The sequence below is a fragment of the Coffea arabica genome, chromosome 9e, assembly GCF_036785885.1.
Source record: "Coffea arabica cultivar ET-39 chromosome 9e, Coffea Arabica ET-39 HiFi, whole genome shotgun sequence".
In the NCBI taxonomy this organism is placed as follows: domain Eukaryota; kingdom Viridiplantae; phylum Streptophyta; class Magnoliopsida; order Gentianales; family Rubiaceae; genus Coffea; species Coffea arabica.
In genome coordinates, this window is record NC_092327.1 from 31,255,354 (window position 1) to 31,276,391 (window position 21,038).

Genomic DNA, 21,038 nt, shown 5'->3' on the forward strand with positions numbered 1-21,038 from the left:
CAGAAGAGCGAGCTAATCATCAGACAATGCTTGGAAGGAATTATGCGATTTGGGTATTGAAGAGCGGAGAGTCCTATCTGACGGGACTATTGAGCGATAGCCCTTGTGCTTTCGGACCGCCTGGAGTGAGTCATCCCGCACACACGGAGTATCGTTTGAGACACTTGGCAGCACCACCTCAATAGTAGGCTGACCTCGCGGTGAGAGATTTCCTACTGAAACGGGCAGCTGCACCACACTCCCGTCCTCCCCTGGTACCTCACACGGCTCTGGGCCAACGCCACACAGCATAGGCTCATCACCAGCCCCCAATCCAGGCTCAGGAGCAACCGCACCAATAGAGGTTGGTGGAGACGTCACACCCACCTCCAAAGCAAGGAAAGGAACAGGCTGCTCCGTTGTCCCCTCCACAGAACCAACCTCGCCAGCCGCATCAGGGATTTCAGAACCATCCAGGAGTCCCTCCTGAACATGGGCCTCAGCCTGCCCAAGCGCAGCAGCAGCAAAAACAGGTCGCGCAGCCTGCTCATGCGCACCAGCGGCAGCAGGTTTCGCACCAGCAGGTCCTCCACCCACCGCTGCCGAACCCAGCGCCGAACTGTCCCCTGCCCTAACGACGACAAAAGCCAACTGTGAGGCTTCTCCCTGATCTCCTACCAGAGCTGAAGCCTCCCTCGCAGATCCAGCAGCCAGCGCAACCTTCTTGCGTGACACCATCTTCACCTCTTCGTGAGAGAGTTTCGGTCGTAATTCTGGGTGCTTGATGCGGCACTCTGTTTGGTCATGGCCTTGGTGGTAGCAGTGATCACGAGAAATTTCTAATTTTGTGATGAATTTTAAAAAAATTCTACAAAAGGGGTGATTTTGATTGGGTATTCCGTAGGGGGGGTCTTCGCATTTTGCGAATGCGAGCTCTGCTTATTGAGCTCGCATTCCACGAATGCGAGCTCAATAGAGCTCACCCTGATATTTTTTTTTTTTTTTGGGCTCTCATTAAATTTTTTCCAGAAAATAGTAAGAGCTAAATAAAATTTTTCAAATAGCTCGCATTTGATAAATTTGACCTCCAAAAATTGTATTTAATTTTTTTGTTAGATTTCGCATTTATAAGTATGACTTTCAGAAAATTAAATTCAAACTTGCTAGAAAAAAAATTTAAAATGAAATTTACGAGCTCCCACCAAAATGTATCTTTTTCAGAAAATGTTGTTTGTTTTGTAGAATTTGCCTTTACTAAAATGCTGTCGGTAGTAAAATCTTATTTTAAAAGCTCTACTAAAATCTTATATTTCGGAGAAATGTTAAAGAAATGTTATTTAAAATCTGTAATTAGCAGAGGAATAAATTTTTTTATTTTAAAACTTGCACGTGCCTAAAGTCATCAAATATGTGTTCTAAAAAAAATCATATTTCTTTTATATTAAAAAAAATTGGTAATTGTACGGTTGAAAATACGTTATTTTATTATAATACATTTAAATGGTGGAAAAAGTACACATGCATAGTTCTTTCTTTTTCATATATCAATGAAAAAATAGAATGAAATTGTTAACATGTAAGGTATTGACTATATTTTATGAATAAAATACTAACTTTTTTTCATTTTTTATCAAATAAATTTTTTTTATCAAATTCTAATTTTCCTTTGTTATTAATGAATCGTATTTATTTGTTGACACCGACGAATTTTAGTTATAAGAATCTAATAGTTAATAGTCATTAATATCTGTTACAATTTCAACTGTAATTTTAGAAATTTCATAACGCAATGTTATTTAAAAAAATTATATAAGTTATTTTTATGAAGTGCATGTTATTTGTTTTCTTTGTTTTGCTGTTCGACAATTCCGAAATCTTTGTTTTGATGTTCGGCAGCTATGTTTCGATATTGCGTTCTGCTTCTCCCACTCACTTTTGTCTTTTTTTTTTCGAAATGGGTCTTGGCGGTATGTAGTGCGAGAATGCGAGCTCAATGTGAGCTCGCATTCCCGGAATGCGAGCTCAGTGAGCTCGCATTTTCAGAATGCGAAGACCCTCTTTTGTGGAAACAAACCCAAGAACCGCCCTCGTTGTAGAATTCTTTTTTTTTTCCATCATAAACTGAGAATTCACCCCAGTGATCACAGTATTTCGGCATGCTCTCTGGATTGAGCGGCTGCCAGAAGTCGTGCCCCTCTCCTATCTGAATCCAGACCCGTGGTGGCAAATCCTTTAGGAGATCAACCTCAACACAGACCTGAGCCACGCTGGGTCTGCTTATCGCCGCAGTTTCCGAATCAATGAATAGCGGCCGCCCCAGGTAAGACACTATCTGGAACAGACATTGCTTATCAAACAAGTGCACTGGGAGCTTTGGAAGGCTGAACCAGACGGATACCAATGAGGATTCCCTATCAACATGGAAGGTAGAGGACCATTTGAACACCCTCATGGGGCTCCCAAATACATACCACACATTGCGCGTCCAAACTCGCAAAAAATCTGATTCATTGTGCAGCTTAATCAGGACGTGCCGCGCATCCAACAAACCCACGGAGAAGGCGTCCTTTAAATCCAGCGAGCAAAAGAATTTCTTAATATCCTCCATGCGAGGTCTGGCCCGGGAAAACTTGCCTACCAGTGCAAACCGGAAAGGTAGTGCGACAGCTTCAATGGCAGAGGGAGAGAAGGATACCGCTGGCTCCCCACGGTGGGTCGACAGCGTCGCTGTGATTGAAGCCCGTTGCTGGGGAGAAGAGAACAGTTCGGAGAATGTCTTCGTTCAAAAGACCGGCGACTCAGAAGGTTGCCCACCCTCAGAAGAGGGTTGGGCCGCCGCCTCAACCATCAGCGGCACTGGTGGCCGGAACCAGCCGCAGTTTCGTACTCAGGGTTAGACGGCTAGGGTTAGACGGCTAGCAGTAATAACGTTTGTAAGAGATAAATTTCATCCGTCATTGATCATGTAAATAACAAAATACACTTAAAATGCACAAAATGTGCACTTATCAAAAATAAATAGTAGATTCATATTACAAAAGAAATAGAAAGAAAAACTACAAAAAAGAGTCATGGCAAAAATTGTAACAAAATATTATGTTGATTAACGAGAAACAAAGTACAAAAGAAAACGTTTCTTTTCTCTTTTTTTAATAAGTAGGAGGTCTTGAATTGAGGACTACCTACTTACAATCCCTCCCATCTTACCATCCAATTCAACCCTCCCTCCAAAAGAAAATGGTTTTTATTAGAAGCGAATTACTCAATTTCTTTTCTAAGAAATTCTACGTTTTCCGTGAATTCTTTAAAATTTATCTTTACCAATTTGCCATTATAATATTTCTTATAGGTTTTGCTAAGACTATTTTTTATAATTTTTCTTTCTCTCTCTCTTTTTAAAAAAGATATAGGTCTAGTTATTCCTTGTTGAATTACTTCTATTACTTTTCAAAAGTTTAGGAACATAAGGATAATTTGTGCAATAACTTTTTGCTAAAATTTTCTTTTTCTTAGTTCTTCTTCAGTTTCCATGAAATTTTCTAAGCAAATGTATCATCTAGCACTAAACTTTTCTGAAATCTCGTTTAGCCCACTATAATAGTCTTCATTAATGAAGTGACAATGGCGTTCCATGAACTTCTTCTCTTTTGACTTAGCAAATTTAGTGGGTCAATCGATATGGAAAATACCGAAAGTTGGCTAAATGAATTATGAGAAAGGTTTCGATGACTTTTCATTTTTTTAATCTTTGATAAAACATAACTGTGAAGACTCACAGTAAGAATAGAGAGGAACAGGGATCTAAAATGTTCAAAGTTACTAGAAAGGTTAGAAATTGCAGAATTGAACTCTTAAAATGGAAAAATACTATCCAAGCTAACTCTAGGAGTAAAATTGATGGCCTTAAGCAGGATCTGGAGAAGGCTAGAAATGCTGTTGTTGCAAACAAAAAAGAGGAACTTCAGGATCTCAAGAGTAAATTGGCTAATGCCTACAAGGAGGAAGAAGCTTTCTGGAGTCAGAAGTCCAGAATCAGCTGGCTGAGAGATGGGGATAAAAATACTAGATTTTTTCACTCTTCAGTCAAGGGGAGGCGAGTCAGTAATAGATTGAACAGGTTACAAAGAGAAGATGGATCTTGGACAGCTAATGAAGAGGAGGTCGTGACTGAAATTTCTGAGTACTTTAAGGACCTTTTTATGAGTGGAGGGAAGGGGGAAATGACAGAAATTTTAGAGGGAATTCCACACTATATCACACAGGAGATGAATGATAAGCTAACCAAAGAAGTAATGGAGGATGAAATCCACGAGGCTTTGTTCTCTATGAATCCAGAAAAAGCTCCTGGACAAGATGGAATGACACCTTTGTTTTTTCAGAAATTTTGGAACTCTATTAAAAGTGACATCATTCCTGCTGTAAAAGCGTTTTTTCACTCAGGTCACATGCTCAAATCAGTTAATCATACTGTGATATCCCTTATTCCCAAAATTCTGCACCCAACCTATCTGAAAAATTTCAGGCCTATCAGTCTCTGTAGTGTGCTCTATAAAATCATATCAAAAATTTTGGCTAATAGACTGAAATCTGTTCTGGACTTGTGTATCAGCAAAACTCAATCTGCTTTCATCCCAGAAAGACAGATTTTAGACAATGTGATCATTGCTCATGAGTACATGCATTTTCTTAAAAATAAAAGACAAGGGAAAGAGGGCTACATGGCTATCAAACTGGACATGGCAAAGGCTTATGATAGGGTGGAGTGGCAATGCTTGATGGATATGATGGAAAAGATGGGTTTCTGCTCAAAATGGATTAACTGGATCCACAGCTGTTTGAAGACAGTGAGTTACTCTTTCAACTGTAACGGTGAGATCAAAGGCTTTGTGACACCAGAAAGAGGGATAAGACAGGGAGATCCCTTGTCTCCATACCTGTTTCTAATCTGTTCAGAGGGCTTCTCAAATCTGCTAAAAAGAGCTGAGGAAAGCAAAAGAATCCAGGGACTAAAAATCAGCAGACATGGTCCTATGTTAACACATCTATTTTTCGCGGATGATTCTATCATATTTTGTAAGGCTAATAAGAATGAGGCGGAGGAAATCATGAAGGTGTTGAAAACATATGAAAAGGCCTCGGGGCAATTGGTCAATCTGGACAAATCAGCAGTTTTTTTTAGCAAAAAATATGGATGATGAGCAGAAGAAGGAGGTATGCCTGACCTTAGGAGGAATGGTAGAGGCTAAACAAGGCAAATACCTGGGACTTCCAATGGTAGTGTCAAGGTCTAAAGAGCAGATCTTTGGCTTTGTGAGGGACAATATTAGGAAAAGATGCCAGAATTGGAAAAACAAACTTCTGAGTCCAGCAGGTAAGGAAGTGCTACTGAATGCAGTTGTAATGGCAATGCCTACATACGTGATGTCTTGTTTTAAGCTGTCCAGAAGGTTGTGCAAAGATATCCGTGCTTTGATGGCCAACTTTTGGTGGGGTGAAGCTAATGGCAAGAATAAAATGCACTGGTTGTCTTGGGAAAGATTGGCAAAGGCCAAAAGTGCAGGAGGTATAGGATTTAAGGATATTGAAGCTTTCAATCAAGCGCTGCTAGGAAAACAAGTTTGGAGGATACTTACTAAACCAAATCTGTTGGTTAGTAAGGTGTTGAAATCCAGATATTCTCCACAGGAATCCATTCTGCAGTGCAACATCTCCAAAAATGCATCCTGGATTTGGCAAGGACTCATGGGGGCAAGAAGTTTAATCACTGCTGGAATGATTAGAAGGATAGGAAATGGAAGGAGTACAAATATTTGGAGACACAAGTGGATCCCAGACACTGAAACAGGGAAACCAACTACCAGTCGAGGGAATCATTGTGAGCTGGAAAAGGTAGAGGAGCTTATCAGTCAGCATAGGTGGAACAGAAATATTATATTCAGATATTTCAATAGAAGTGATGCTCAAAAAATTCTAGCTATTCCTCTGAGCCTGGCTGATAGGGAGGATAGCTTCTACTGGCAACCAAAGGAGGGAGGGGTGTACACTGTCAATTCTGGTTATAAGTTTCTGATGAAGCAACACAGAAAGAGAGATAGGTGCAGGCAGGGAGGAGCTAGCTCTAGCTATACAGTAAGTGATTCGCATTTAGCTCAGATGTGGAATACACTTTGGAGGTTAAACATCAAACATAAAATCAAGTTTTTCATATGGAAATGTATTCACGGTGCTCTGCCTGTGAAAGCAGCAGTGTATAGACGAACGGTGATGGGGGATCCGATATGTAAGATGTGTGGAACAGCACAAGAAACAGTTGAACATCTTCTGCTGACTTGCCCCCACACAGAAAACATATGGAAGGCTTCTCCCATTCAGTGGGATGGAGCAAAGGAGCAGCAGGGAGATTTCAAAATGTGGTGGCTAAGAATCTCAGAAGCAAGGCACAGGACAGAAGGGATGGAACACATTGGCTTAACTGCGAACATCCTGTGGCAGGTGTGGAAAGAAAGAAACAAAAGAGAATTCGAGAACACTACCGTTGATCCTCCCTTCAAATATATAAGGAAAGCACATTCTGATTGGCTAGAGCAGCAGCAGCTAGAGTACAAGAGGGAAGGAGAGAGCACAGAAGAAACAGCCCCTAGGCAAGAAACTCAGGATCAGAGTTATGTAAAGGAAGGAGAAGTGCTAATGGAGGTGTCTACAACCATGAAACAAGAGCAGCTATTCATGGGAATTGGAGTCACAGTTAAGTTTTTTGCAAGCAATACGATGATAGGGTGGGTAATGAAAGACATCAGTTCTGGAAACAAACTCCTAGATGAAGCTCTGGTGCTGAAACTAGTGCTGTGTAAAGCAGTGCATCGTAAGTGGAGCAATCTTAAGCTGAGAGTTGGTAACAAAGAACTGTGGAGACAATTGAAACACCAGAGTCCAGCGGACAGCAGAATGGCAACAGTACTTGAAGACATCTCTCAGTTACAGAGATTGTTTCGCATGTGCTCTTTTGGTTTGAATAGGGAAGAAGAAATGATAGTCAGTAAAAAAATGAGTGTTGATGCTTTAAGCATTATTGTGGATGAGGAGCGATAGCTTCCTCAGTGTCTTTGAACACTAGTGTGTACAGTTCGATCGAGCCGTTGCTCGTACTTGTAATTTTTTACCTTTAAAGCAATGAAATCATCTTATCGTTTCGACAAAAAAAAAAAGTAAGATATAAAATACAAAGCATGTACTCCCAATTAGTATAGAAAACTTCATTTTTTTTTGGGAAGAAAGACTTAACAGTTTTTTTGGGGGAGAAGGGGGGTTGAGGGATCATGAGAACCTATTTGTCAAACAGAACATAAAGCTAATCAAAAAAAAAAAAAAAAAAAGCACAAGTATTTTTCTGTAGTTACACAAGAATCAGAAACAAAGAAAACTTCCATGAGTGCATCTAAAACTACTCTAGGCTATCTTCAGTAATGGAATCAACATTGCAGCAATAAGATCTTTCACTCAGGGAGCAATAACCATCCTGTAAACTTTCTCTAGCAATTGACCCTTCTTTTATCCTCAATTGTTCAAGTACAGTAGCTATTTCCCTCGTGCTTGGCCTTTTCCTCGCATTGAGTTTTAGGCATCTTTTGGTAAGCCTAACAACAGCAAGAATTTCCTCTTCTAGTCCTTCATCCGCAGCCATTTTATCCAGAGTTTCAAATAATCGATTCTCCTTTACTGCTTCTCTAAACCGAATAACCAGACCTTCATCCGATTTATCTGAAGAAACAGCCTTTTGCCCTGTTAAAAGTTCGGCAAGAACTACGCCAAAAGCGTAAACATCACTTTTATCGTTGAGTTGCCCTGACCGGAAGTACTCTGGGTCTAAGTAACCAAATGTGCCTCCGACTAGCGTAGTTAAGTGTGTTTTATCAATAGGCACTGACCTCGAAAGCCCGAAATCTGAGACCACTGCCCTATAGTTCTCATCCAACAATATGTTGCTTGACTTTATATCCCTGTGGAAAATGGCTGTAGAAGCATACGAGTGCAAATAAGCAAGTGCTTCTGCAACTTCCGCTGCAATACGCAGACGATTCTCCCAATTGATCATTCCGGCACCAGGGTCATCATGAAGGTGTTGTGAAAGGGTGCCATTTGACACATATTCATAAACAAGCAATGGAACTTCAGTTTCCAAACAGCAACCTAATAATTTCACTATGTGTCTGTGATTTATCTGTGAGAGAATGACAACTTCATTGATAAACTGTGACACTCTACACTGATCAATTTTGTTTGATTTCTTCACGGCGACAATAGTACCATCTGATAGCATTCCTTTGTAGACGGTACCAAGTCCTCCTTGGCCTAGAATACGACTTTCATTGAAATTGTCTGTTGCCTTTTCCAGCTCTTGTGTGACAAAAAGCTTTGTCTCTGATAAACTTCCCTGACTTGAAGATGGTTGCTGTTGTAACAACAATCCACCGTTTGTCTTGAAGAACCTCTTTTTGGCTTTCTCTTCTTCTATTCTCTTAAGTTTACGGTGCACCCAAATGAAGATTGATACCAAGATTAGAAAGCCAGCTGCCAGTCCAATCCCTGTCAAAAAAAAAAAGTGTATCTTTGGGATGAAGTCTTAATGAAAAGCTCTACCAAGGAGAGGACTTAATGGTGTTGAAATGTACCTAAAGAAATGAACATAAGCATTGCTCGTCTCGCTCTATCTGGCAGGCATGCATGTGGTGATGATGGACCAAAATTTCTCCCTTTGTGGTAACCTGGTGGACAGGTGCAGTGGTAGCTGCCTGGAGTATTAACGCAGCGAGCCTCCTGGGGGCACTCATTCTTTTCAGGAGATCCACACTCATTGATATCTTCAATCAAGATTGGACACAACCCAAAAAAAAAAAGAAAAGAAAAGATTATACTCCCTCCGTCCCGTTTTGTTAGTCTTGGTTTTTTTTTCACACAGATTAAGAAGTGTAATTAATTTGGTTGGAAACATAAATTTAGATTAATAATTTCCTAAAATACCCTTATGCTAATCACGAAGAGTGCCAATTAATATCAGTTACAGCTAATGGTGCCAATAAATATCAGTTACCGCCAATAGTGCACCCTGATTGTTTCAATTACCGCCAATAGTGCCAATAAATATCAATTGTGAGAATATGGATGGTTTTTCAAATTTTCACTCATGATTTTGTAAATAATGATGGCATTATTTGTTTCCCTCCTGATATAAATAAATTTCAAAGAATAACAAAGATAGACTTTTCATTTATCTATGTATTGGAAAAGCTCAATGTATTCAATGTAGTGGGTTAGTATTTAATAACAATGTATTAATAACAAGATATTTAATAAGGGTATTTTAGACAATTTGAAAGATTACTACATTCCTTAATGAGAAAGTGGACTACAATTTGGGACAGACGAAAAAGGAAAACAAGACTGACAAAACGGGACGGAGGGAGTATATAGTCTCTTATTTATTCCTTAATCATAGGCAGATTACACACTCATTGATACCTTCAATCAAGTTTGGACAGCAACAAAATTTTTTAAAAAATGAAATAAGCAAAACTTTTCTCATACACACACATATATATATTGTAAAATGGGATAAGGCTCCTGCAAAGTTTACTCTTCTTTTTCAAAATATTTTGTATTGTTATAAAAGCACAGCTTAATTGTTTGATCTCAACATGCAAACCCATCCCTTATGAGTGGCTTTTCAACCGATCCGGCCGCAAATGCGTGCAGAAGTTCATGGGTCTTTGCAGACGTCTAGGAAAAATTTTGTTGAGGGGAGCATTAGTTTCCCATTTCGCTATCCTCATTTGCTCAGCATAATGCTAATTTGTTGGTTGAAACTAATAATTTGGTTCATAAGATGGATCGGTAATATGTTAACATTTTTTGGGGCCAAACAGAAGCAAGGTAAAGTGCATCACGAGTCACCAAATTTTTTTCAAATTCGATTTGACCCACTATACTATTTTGCGTGTTAGCCAACCGAATTCCTGAGATGTGCTATTTTGACCATCCCATCTTAATACATCTATTAAGTGAGATGGAATTTTCAGCTCGTGACGAGACAAGACATCCACAAGACATGTTTGCCATTTCACCTAGTCAACAGATAATTAGTAAGTCCAAGGATTAGTGGGTACGTAGGGAATACCAAAAGAGTTCAAGACAATTCTTTCTAAGTAACTTGGTGAAATAGACCTGTAACTTCCGGGAGTAGGGCTGGTTTTGAATAGGTGGCCAGCAATTCAGTCAACTGCTTGGTTCGAATTCGGGTTAACCAAGTTCGAGTCCAAGCTCAAACTACTCGACTGGAAAGCAAGTCGAGTTTCAAGTGCTACTCGAACTCGATGAACTACTTGTCGAGTATTTATTAATTTAAATAATATATATTTTTAAATAGAAAATTATCACTAAGAGTTTATGCTTTCAGATTAATTTTCAAGTTGATTTACATACTTAATAAAATTCTTTAATGGTAAAAAGGTAATAAATTTTGAAATAAACACAATTCAATTTCATTCTCTAGGTTTCGAGCTTAAAGGCTCAAAAATGGGGTTTGATTGAACTTTATTTTTTAAAACAACATCGAGTACTTGAGCTTGATATGACTCGATTTTGACTCGAGTCAAGTTCAAGTTTTTTTTTTTTTACCACTTTAGCGAGTTGAGTTCGATCCTCTACTCTTGAGTTCAAACTCAAGTGGAGTAAAATGTCAATAGTGTTCGAGTCGAGTTCTAGTGTAGTACTATTTGACCTCGGCTCAACTTGTATATACCCTTAGAAAAGGGGTATCTCTTCACAAAGGGGTTTATTGGGACCATCAGGACAAGTATTTACTAAAAACCATAGTTATTAAACCTGATTCGGCCCGGTGGTCGAATCGGTCAAACCGGTGAACCGGTCATTGGACCGGGTCGGGTTTCAAATCAGATCGTTTGAGCAAGGGAATTGTTGACTAGTCAACGATCCGGCGGTCCGACCGGATTAAACCGGAAACCCGGCCAGTTTTGTCCTGAACCCGGTTTTGTGAAAAAATTTTATTGCTTTTGTTGGAGTTCGAACCTCAGACCTCTACCCAACACTACAACATACTTACCACCAGGCTACTTCGAAATATGCTAATAAATTAGCTTTATTATAATATATAAATATTTTTTCAATTCTATCTTTTTTTTTTCTCTAAAACAAATATATTGGAATCTTTTAATAAAAATTTATTACCCTTCAAACTCTATAAGTTATAAAATGGATTTCAAAATAACATATACATAATTCATTTTAAAGACAAATATTATTTTTAATAATTTTTTACACTTAAAATTCATAAATAAGTTAGATAATTACACTAAATATAGATAAAATTTTACACTTGAAGTTTGGTATATTACTAAATAACTTTATATTTGATTGATTCTTATATGAATTAATTATTTTATAGCAAATTAAATTAAATGAGTTTTTGCTATGACATTATTTATTACAATTTATATCATATATCTTATATAAAATATTATGAAATATAATATTTAAATATATTTAGTGACCCACCGGTTCAACCGCTCACCTACCAGTTGAACCAATAACCCATTGACCAACCTCCTTCGCCGGGTTCCTTCCCGGGTTGGGTTTAATAACTATGTTAAAAGCACATTCTCCACATCGTTTGTTGAGTGTGTGTGTGAGTAGTACTTAAGTTCTATGGGTGCAACCAAAAGTCTTGTATCTTGTGGGGTTAATTTTGGTGTTACTTGTGAACTTCTTGTCAAAAAAAAAACAAAGTGGTAAGACCAAGTATAGAGCCCAAGGACAAGAAGTTTAGATGATGGCCCTACCTACAGCGGGTCTTGGGTAACCAAATTCCTTATTAAGTAAATTCCCACATGGTCAAGTCCAAGTGACTATCTTCTTTTTTTTTTATTTTCTTTTTTTAAACCATCTAAAATTCCATCCATTACTACATTAAGATCACCACTTCAACATGATAAAACAAACTTCTAACATGAATCAAACTCAATTTCATCCAAACATTTTCTGGTATATTGTAACTTGAAGTAAACAAAGAACTATTGAGGCTTTTTATGCTTGTTAAATGAAAAAAAGGATTTTAATTTATAATGACTTTGCATCCATGTATGTTGTGAAGACAATAGTTACAAACAAGAGATTATTTTCTTCATTTTTTTCTAATGGAAACCCACACACCAGCAGCCATTATTTTGTCTTAGGACAGATGACAACGTATTTCAAAAATTGAAGTCAAGTCTTTCAATTTTCTCTTGTTTTGTATTTCTAACCCAACTTTCCGTAGTTTTGCAATTTAGCTCCATGCACTCTAATTTTAATGTAGTACTATGCCAATAATGCAACGACGCATGTAGTATCTCGTAAATTGCAGCATCTTCCCTTTGACTTTAGCGATTTATTAGATTGAATAGTCACAATGGAGCATTCTAATAGTTTAGTGTCTTATTTGACACCAAAAGTAGTCGATCAGATGAGATTTTGAAATTTTTGGTAACTTATTTTGCGCTTTACCAAAAAAAAAAATGAAAAAAAAGAAGAAATCAAATGGTCTCAAAAAGTGAAGTTAAACTTGAAAAGGATTGAATTGCATAAGGCAATAAATAATTGTTACATGCTTTTATACGGCAAATAAGATGTAAATGAAGTGCACTAACCTGTTATCATTATCATAAGCTATTCATTAGAAAAATCCTACCTTAGATGTAAACTTAATACTTGCAAAATAAAGTTATAATTATGTTATACCTTGGCATCCATCGTGGAGATAAGGATTTCCTTGATAACCTGTGAGGCATCTGCATGAATATCCCACCCCTCTACTTGAATTTATGCACTCGCTGTTTTGCCCACATATACAAGTACCATTTTTGATAGCTTCATGGCAGCTAATGTTTCCAATTCCCCAATCCAAAGCTAGAGGAGCACGATGAGAATCGACGGCACAGTCTGAAAGGTTAAACTTGTTGAAGTCAGAAAAATCCTTATGTACAACCATAGCGAAGCTACATGGATCAGATTCCCATGATCTGTCCCAGGTATTCATAGTCTGCACGTAAAACGCCATATCTATGAGATCCTTTGGAATAGTGTCCCTGCAGCAACGTTTTCCTGAGCAATACGAAGAAGAACCCATCGGACTAATCGATGAATTTTTGCACAAGGATGGACAGCCGCTGACAATATCACTAGTCCTGATGTCAGTGATATAAGCATATATATCACATCCTATAGCTACAAATTGGTTTTCAGTGTGCGAAACACTGAAATCATCCGTCAGATCATCACTTGATACGGAGTAAGGTGCTGCCATATATTCACTTTCACCGGATGACTTATTATAGACGAAGGGAATAACAAGGTCACCATGAACAATAACATGGTGTTGTGCAATCTCATAGACCTTGGTGTCAAAAATTGTAGGAAAGCTAGCAGGATACGATGAGGTGTTGCATTTAACTTCAAATGATCTCCTTAGATAGCAGCCTTTTCCGATGCCAAACGGGTAAGGAACTGTCAAATTACCACATTTGTCAGGGCAATTAGGCTTTGCTACAGAAGCTGCAGCATCATGTAGTAGGGAAAGTGTTGAGATTATGGATATCAGATGAATCCCAGAGGTGATTTTCTTATGCATATCTTGTTGCCAAAATTTTTTCATGAATGTATGATTTGTGGAGTGCATGCATGATTGGAGATAGGATATGAGAAGCCATTATTTAAAGTAGTTGCCTGAGTCTTGCTTATGGGAAAATGGGACATAGAAAAGTGCTTTATTGTGAACATCATCTTTATTTTGGCAAAGTTGATGTCAAAAGTGTCACCAGAGACAACACAAAAGATTAAAAAGTGAAGATAAAAGAATATTAAAAGAAGTGAAGGAAAAGAATGATTCAATCGATCATCGAAAGGTTGTAATGGGGTCGAGGAATAATTATTGGTGAGGGCTAATACAATACTCCCTCCGTCCCGTTTTGTTAGTCTTATTTTCCTTTTTCGTCTGTTCCAAATTGTAGTCCACTTTCTCATTAAGGAATGTAGTAATCTTTCAAATTGTCTAAAATACCCTTATTAAATATCTTGTTATTAATACATTGTTATTAAATACTAACCCACTACATTGAATACATTGAGCTTTTCCAATACATAGATAAATGAAAAGTCTATCTTTGTTATTCTTTGAAATTTATTTATATCAGGAGGGAAACAAATAATGCCATCATTATTTACAAAATCATGAGTGAAAATTTGAAAAACCATCCATATTCTCACAATTGATATTTATTGGCACTATTGGCGGTAATTGAAACAATCAGGGTGCACTATTGGCGGTATATTTATTGGCACCATTAGCTGTAACTGATATTAATTGGCACTCTTCGTGATTAGCATAAGGGTATTTTAGGAAATTATTAATCTAAATTTATGTTTCCAACCAAATTAATTACACTTTCTTAATCTGTGTGAAAAAAAAATCAAGACTAACAAAACGGGACGGAGGGAGTAATATCTTTATTGTTTCTAGAGTAAGTTAGTACAAACCACCTTGTGATTTCATCTAGTATCACGTGACTCTTTTAAAGTTTCAAAAATATTCACATAATTCTTCTATAATGTTATATAAGTAGAAGTTTAAGGGAAAGTAGTCTCTATAATACCATTAGTTAAAACATCAGTATTTCCTTTACTTAATTACTAAAGTTAATGAGATGTACATACGGTCAATTCAATCTATAATTAAGGGTAGTGGCATCAATAAGGGCAAATACAATAAAAAGAATGCTTCTTTATATTTTTAAAAGCATGATTTAATTAACAACATAACAAGTAGAAATAATACATGTATTTCATGTATAGTATAATGTAAAGATATATATTGAAAGTCAGTAAAAAAATAGTCGTTTTCTTTCAAAAAGATATGATTTTCTCTCATATTAAAAAATGTCTCCTCCGCCTTATTAAAAGAAGTCACCTTCATGTGATTCTTAGCTCTGCAACACAAGGCGTATTAACAAAAATAAGAAATGCAGTTTTCACTATTCTGACTCTATGCTATATTTGTCCTTAATGTTTAAAAAAAATGGTTCCTAAAATTTTTAATTTTAGGCAAATTTAGGATAATTCAAGAAAAATCACAATAGCTAATATTCAAAATCAATTTGCCATCAATCAAAAGTTTGACTTTACATTTTTTGTCCTTAATACTTGGACGTGCTACCTTAAGTTTCGAATAGTTATTGTTGAAGTTTTAATATTAAATAAATTGTGTGTTGAAGTAAATCATGACAAATGCATTCTTAAATCCCTATGAAAATCCTTAAAAATAATTCACCATGACACAACACAATCCTTTAGCCTAAAGATAATCTCTAACTGAAATTAGTTACAATTGAATACCAATACATAAATAATTTGTAAAATAAAGTTTAACTTCCTTGTTTCACTAAAAGAAATAGTTAAATAAAGCTTTTGTGGAAGAAGAAAAGAATGAATTCTCATTTTAATATGACTTTATTCTAATTACTATCACACAAAATCTTGAATAACTTATGGATGTAGGTTTCAAATGGTTATAGTTAGTAATTGCAATTAAAATGATTAGTAAAAGTAATTACTAAAATGAAGTGCTTTTACAAATTTTTGAAAATACTTCCTTTTTTTCTTGTTTTGCCTTCTTATTAAAATACATTACAATAATGAAGTTTCAAATTCCTTATTGAATGTTCATATACAATAGTGATATTATTGAATACATCAAATAATTTTACAATATATATATATTACAATATAATTTTACAATATATATATACACATACTTGAAACTTAAATGATAACCAAGTGGTAAGCTAAAAAATCATTAGATAATCAACTTAATTTATATATAGTACATATTACTTATTTTTTAAAAGGGCTATTTAATTAGTTGAGATTTTATAATCATGAAAATATGTAAAAAAAAATAATAGAATTCATCATCAATGAATTATTCATATTGGAAAAACAATAAATACATATATTATGCTAAATTTGAGACCAACTATGTTAATAGAAGAAATATATGAGAAATTAGTGGCGCGAATAAATAAAACAAAAAAAGAATAAGAAATAACTTTTTCACTTTTTAATTCTTATAATTCCTAAAACCCTAAAATTGTAATTATTAGATTTAATCAACATCCATTTCACCCGAAAACCCTCCCTCATTATCACTATTTAAAACTTAAGAGACTACAATAATTGAAACCTATAATTACAGACAAAAAGTGCAAAATTAAAACTATTGACTAATAGTTATTTGATTTTGACCATTAAACATAGTTGAATTTTCGTCAATTGTCCCAAATCTACCAAAAATTTAAAATTTTGGAAACCACATTTATTTGGATCGAAACATTAAGTAGTTTGATACATAAGCTAAACATTAGGGACTACAACTGCATTTCACCCTTAAGAAAATGTACATTTATTTTATTGAAAAAAATCCATACAACTCATTTAATTAATGAGTCATATTATATAATCACTTTAACCTAAAGATCTAATAATCGTCATTTGATGTGTCTCTAAAGTTGCTTCACCAATCCAAGTTGCCAATAGATTTTTCAAATGCTTGAAATAAAAACAGTTAATATTTAAATCTCATTTACAATTATCAAATACTAGTGTGCTATGCAACAAAAAATTGTCATCACAAGTTATCAAGAGGTATTTTTGTTTTCTTTGTTTTTGCTATATTATTATTGTTATTGTTATTGTTATTATTATTATTATTATTACTATTATTATTTGGCATTGTTTGAGATTGATTGATAGAAATCGGACGTCACTTCTTTTGTTATGTCATTTTGCTCATTGATCCATACACACACACACACCAACAAATTAAGTTATGATAAGTTAATCCTACAAATAAGTCATAGCCTACCAAAAGAGTAATATTTTTTTTTAAATGTTTAACGTGTTTAGAAAGGAGTATGAGAAATATCGAGATTATCTTTGTTCTTATTGCAGAATAGAGTAAATCATCTGCCAGTACTATACTACTTCATGAAAGATTTAATTAGTACATGGTTTTCGAAAAGAAAATTGCATTCAAGGTCACCACAACAACGGGAAAAATGTTATTAGATAAATCAACAAGAAACTAGAGGTTTTGAATCCAAAACTTAGTAAATTTGAGTTTTTCAACTGAAATGTTGGTATTCATTCCACCATATGTAGGTTATCAGTTATAATGTAGTAAAAATCAAGTCAACGAACAAGTCAGGACAGACCTCTCAGTTGTATGCATCGGATCCGATTCATAACATGAACCGAGGGAAATTCAAAATCTGCGGCTCCTCTCTGTCACCTTTCTGCTCTATCTTTTGTTGACTCTGCTATTTTCTCCCTCCAAATAATAACCTAGGTTACCAATATAAAGGCAAAAATTTTTTGCATCAACTTGAGAAGTCCAAAACTTTTGTTCGAGAGAAGTTTTGGACGAAGTACTCCCACGCTTAGATATCAACTTTATGAATAATTCGATCGTGCTTTATATAACTTGTTACAGATTCCTACTTTGCACCTTCAATTCCAATTTTCAACTACACCCTAAACTTCTAGGATCAGAGGCCACATAAGTTTCAGTTTACATTAGTTTGTCCCTGAAGTGTAAATAAGTAGAAGCATGGTGTAAATAAAATGATGTACAAAGTTGCAAACGAACAAGATTGTAGTGTAAAAAATTATAAACTGACCATTTTGCTCTCAACTGATTTGAACTAGAACTTGTAAAACCCGTGATCTAAACTATTAAATCCATCCAATTTTGGTCCAATCATTAAAAGTATTAAGACAATTAATGAACTTTATGTGTGCCTCTACCACACCTCAGTGGAATGGATGAAAAAATGTTGTGGGAAACTTTCCACTTTATGCCTCAACACTTGGACATATTTCACCTCTTAGTTTTGCTTTCATCTGTTGTCATAAAAATTTTGGATCTACAATAGGCATTGATTGTATAAAATGGGTTAAATTATGATAAAAGTTTTAAATTTTGGTCTAACTATAAAATTTAATCAATTTAATTTCAATTTTTTGTATACATTAAACAATTGGAGAAATATATTATGGATGGTTTTGATTTTCAAAAATAATATTGTAATTACAGTTATTTAGGTGTAACGGAGAGAAATCCTTTCCAATTAATGGAGAGGAGCCACTATTGGCACAACATATTCAATTAAACCTTGGCTGCTTTATCCACTACAAAAATTTTTAGTGATGAATCATTGGGCTATTTTTGCTAACTTTGAATCAATCTGTCCGGCAATAATATGAGTTGTCACCGCATCCAATCTATGGAGACTTAGAACCTATGTAATATTTTTGAGTTTATATTTCTTATACTATTAGTGTAAAAAAAAATTATATGAAAGGATCTCGATGCATGCACATGTACAAAAACAGTATTTAATATTTGAATAGAAATCAGGTGTCATGCATCGAGATCTTTTGGCACAATAAAAAATATATATGCATATAAATTTAGAAAATACAATGCCTGCCAGAAACATAATAATCTTTAAAAAATGTGTAGTATAGCATTAATATATTATATGTTAATAGCATAAAAGTACAAATCATCACAGAATTGATTTAACTTTTTGGATAGGAGTTAAAAAGAGTAATATAATTGATATGAATTTGCAAAATTGATGCGTTGAACTCCAAATTATCATGGCATTTCTTAGTTTATATGATATGAACTAAATCCACAAGATTCTAATGATCTATTTATAATTGTACAAACACTAGTGATGCTACAAAGATTGAGATCAAATTCATTAATGTGGATCATCGAACAATAGAATCATAATTAGAACAGGAAAGGAAAAGGAAAGGAAAATAAAAATAAAAAACTAAGAAATAAAAACACCTAACCACAATGTCACTTTTTTGTTTATTTCTTAGTTTTAATGTACTTAATTCTCTATTTTTTTATTTATATTTTTTATGACTTTTTCTTCTTTTTGGTATTTGGGACAAATTAAGATTTATTACAATTTAATAGGTCAAAACATAGTTTTTAAAATCATCTCTTCTCTTTCCAAAGGAAAAAGAAAAGAAGAAAAAATAAAAAAAAAAGTAGTTGTGAAAGGGTAAACCTATTAGTTTATTAGTTTTTATTTGACTTTTCAATATTGACCGTTAATTTTAATGAAAAAAAACTAATGATGATATTTTAGTTCAAATTATGAGAGAGTTATATATTGGTTTCTAAACTATAGAAAATCATGTGATAAAATGTCAAATCACATGAGCGTAAAAGGTAATTTACCCTAATAAATTAGGGAGGGCAAAGTTGAAAAAGTCCCCAAATTTAAGATGAGAACACAACCATCCTCGATACCTTAAAAACAATACATACAATTAACTATTGGCTCAATATATTCAATTAAACCTCAGCCGCTTTATCCAGTACAAAAATTTTTAGCGAAGAATCATTGAGCTATTTTTCCTAATTTTGAATCATTCTGTCCAGCAATAATACGGTCTGTTACTGCAGCCATTCTGTGGAGTCTCATAACTTATACAATACTTTTTTTGAGTTTATCTTTCTTACACTGTTAAGTGTAAAATTTTTTTATATGAGTAGACCTAGACGCATGGCTTGAAAATTTAATATTTGAATAGAAATCAGCTGTCATGCATCTGAATCTTTTAGTGCAATAAAAAAATATTTTACACTTACTGTGCTAGAAAAATATATCCAATTTTTTTGTGCCAAATAATGTAATTTAAGGAGCCTAAATATCCACGTCGAGAGTAAAATAAAGAATTCAAACCGTCATCGTATCTTTAAGAAATGATATATTGTTTTAGGAATATATGTTTTTTTTTTGTTTTGAGTACCATAATGATTGCTACCTTTGAGCATAATATGTAGCATTGCAATCATGTTAAAAGGGGACATGAACTAATACCATAAGTCTCTAACACAGAGAAGGTGTAGTGTATTTTCATCTTCGAGATCCACAGTCCTTGATCTTTTGATCATCCACATTATGTTACTCCAACTTCTGTGGTGGAGTAGCCATTTGGGCCCTGTTTGCAATCAAAGGGGTACAATAGTGTTTTGTTTTGTTGGTATCCTAGTCCTTTTCCTTTCACTCCTAGAACGGTACCCCACTTATCAAATCGACTTTATTTTGTTAAAAACTTATCAAATCAGCTTTGAGAACAGAAAACTAGATCCTTTAAAGAGCCTTATCTTTGATGGATACTTGCTTCTGATTGAACATGTTACATATAATAACTTGACGGATTCATGATAAGTGTGCATTTTGAGTGTTTTAAGTGTGTTTTATTATTTAATTTTGATGTGTTTTATTTATTTTTATAGCTAATCAACTAGGTTTCTAGTGAAAGTATGCATTTTGTGGTCCAAGTGTAACAAATTGCATTTCTATGGATTAAATTTATTAAACTTCATGTTTTTGTAGGTTTCAATGATTCAATCATAAATGGAATGAACGGAGGAGATATTTGGATGAGTGTTTAATGATTTGAACTGATTTAAAGAGAATATGAAGTTTAATATGTTCATAAGAGGAAATGCAATCAAATATAAAAGAAAGGGAGTTTGACAGCTTTGACACCTGTTGATATTTCGACTATCTCGAGTTACAGGCATCGGATTGAGATGATTCTTGAGTTATTTTGAAACTAACACAGTTCTGCAATTCTTATGAAGCATAGAAACCCAGTTCATGATTTTCCTAGTCAAAATGTCAAAATACAATTGGTCATTTCTATTGTCGAAAGCTAAAATAAAGTTTTGACTAATCAAGGGTATTTTGGTCATTTATCGATGATTCTTGAAGCATTGGAAACTCAAAAGGGCTATAATTTTTATGTTTTGTAAAAGAGTTAGTTCAACCTTCATCATCAAAAAAATAGCAGTGGAAATTGGTGCAAAAACAGAGTAAAGTTGAAAATTAACCAGAAGTGAGAAAATCTGCAAAAGAGGC

At 34.9% G+C, this 21,038-nt stretch overlaps 1 protein-coding gene across 1 annotated transcript; it reads right to left on the reverse strand.

The window, feature by feature from the left end:
* Positions 1 to 7,306: 7,306 nt before the first annotated feature.
* Positions 7,307 to 13,715, reverse strand: LOC113709273 (wall-associated receptor kinase 5). Its single transcript, XM_027231995.2, has 3 exons — positions 12,769 to 13,715; positions 8,649 to 8,837; positions 7,307 to 8,562 (listed from the first exon to the last, which is right to left on the reverse strand). The coding sequence occupies exons 1-3, from the start codon at positions 13,703 to 13,705 to the stop codon at positions 7,421 to 7,423; spliced, it is 2,268 nt and encodes a 755-aa protein (XP_027087796.1). The 5' UTR covers positions 13,706 to 13,715; the 3' UTR covers positions 7,307 to 7,420.
* Positions 13,716 to 21,038: the final 7,323 nt, after the last annotated feature.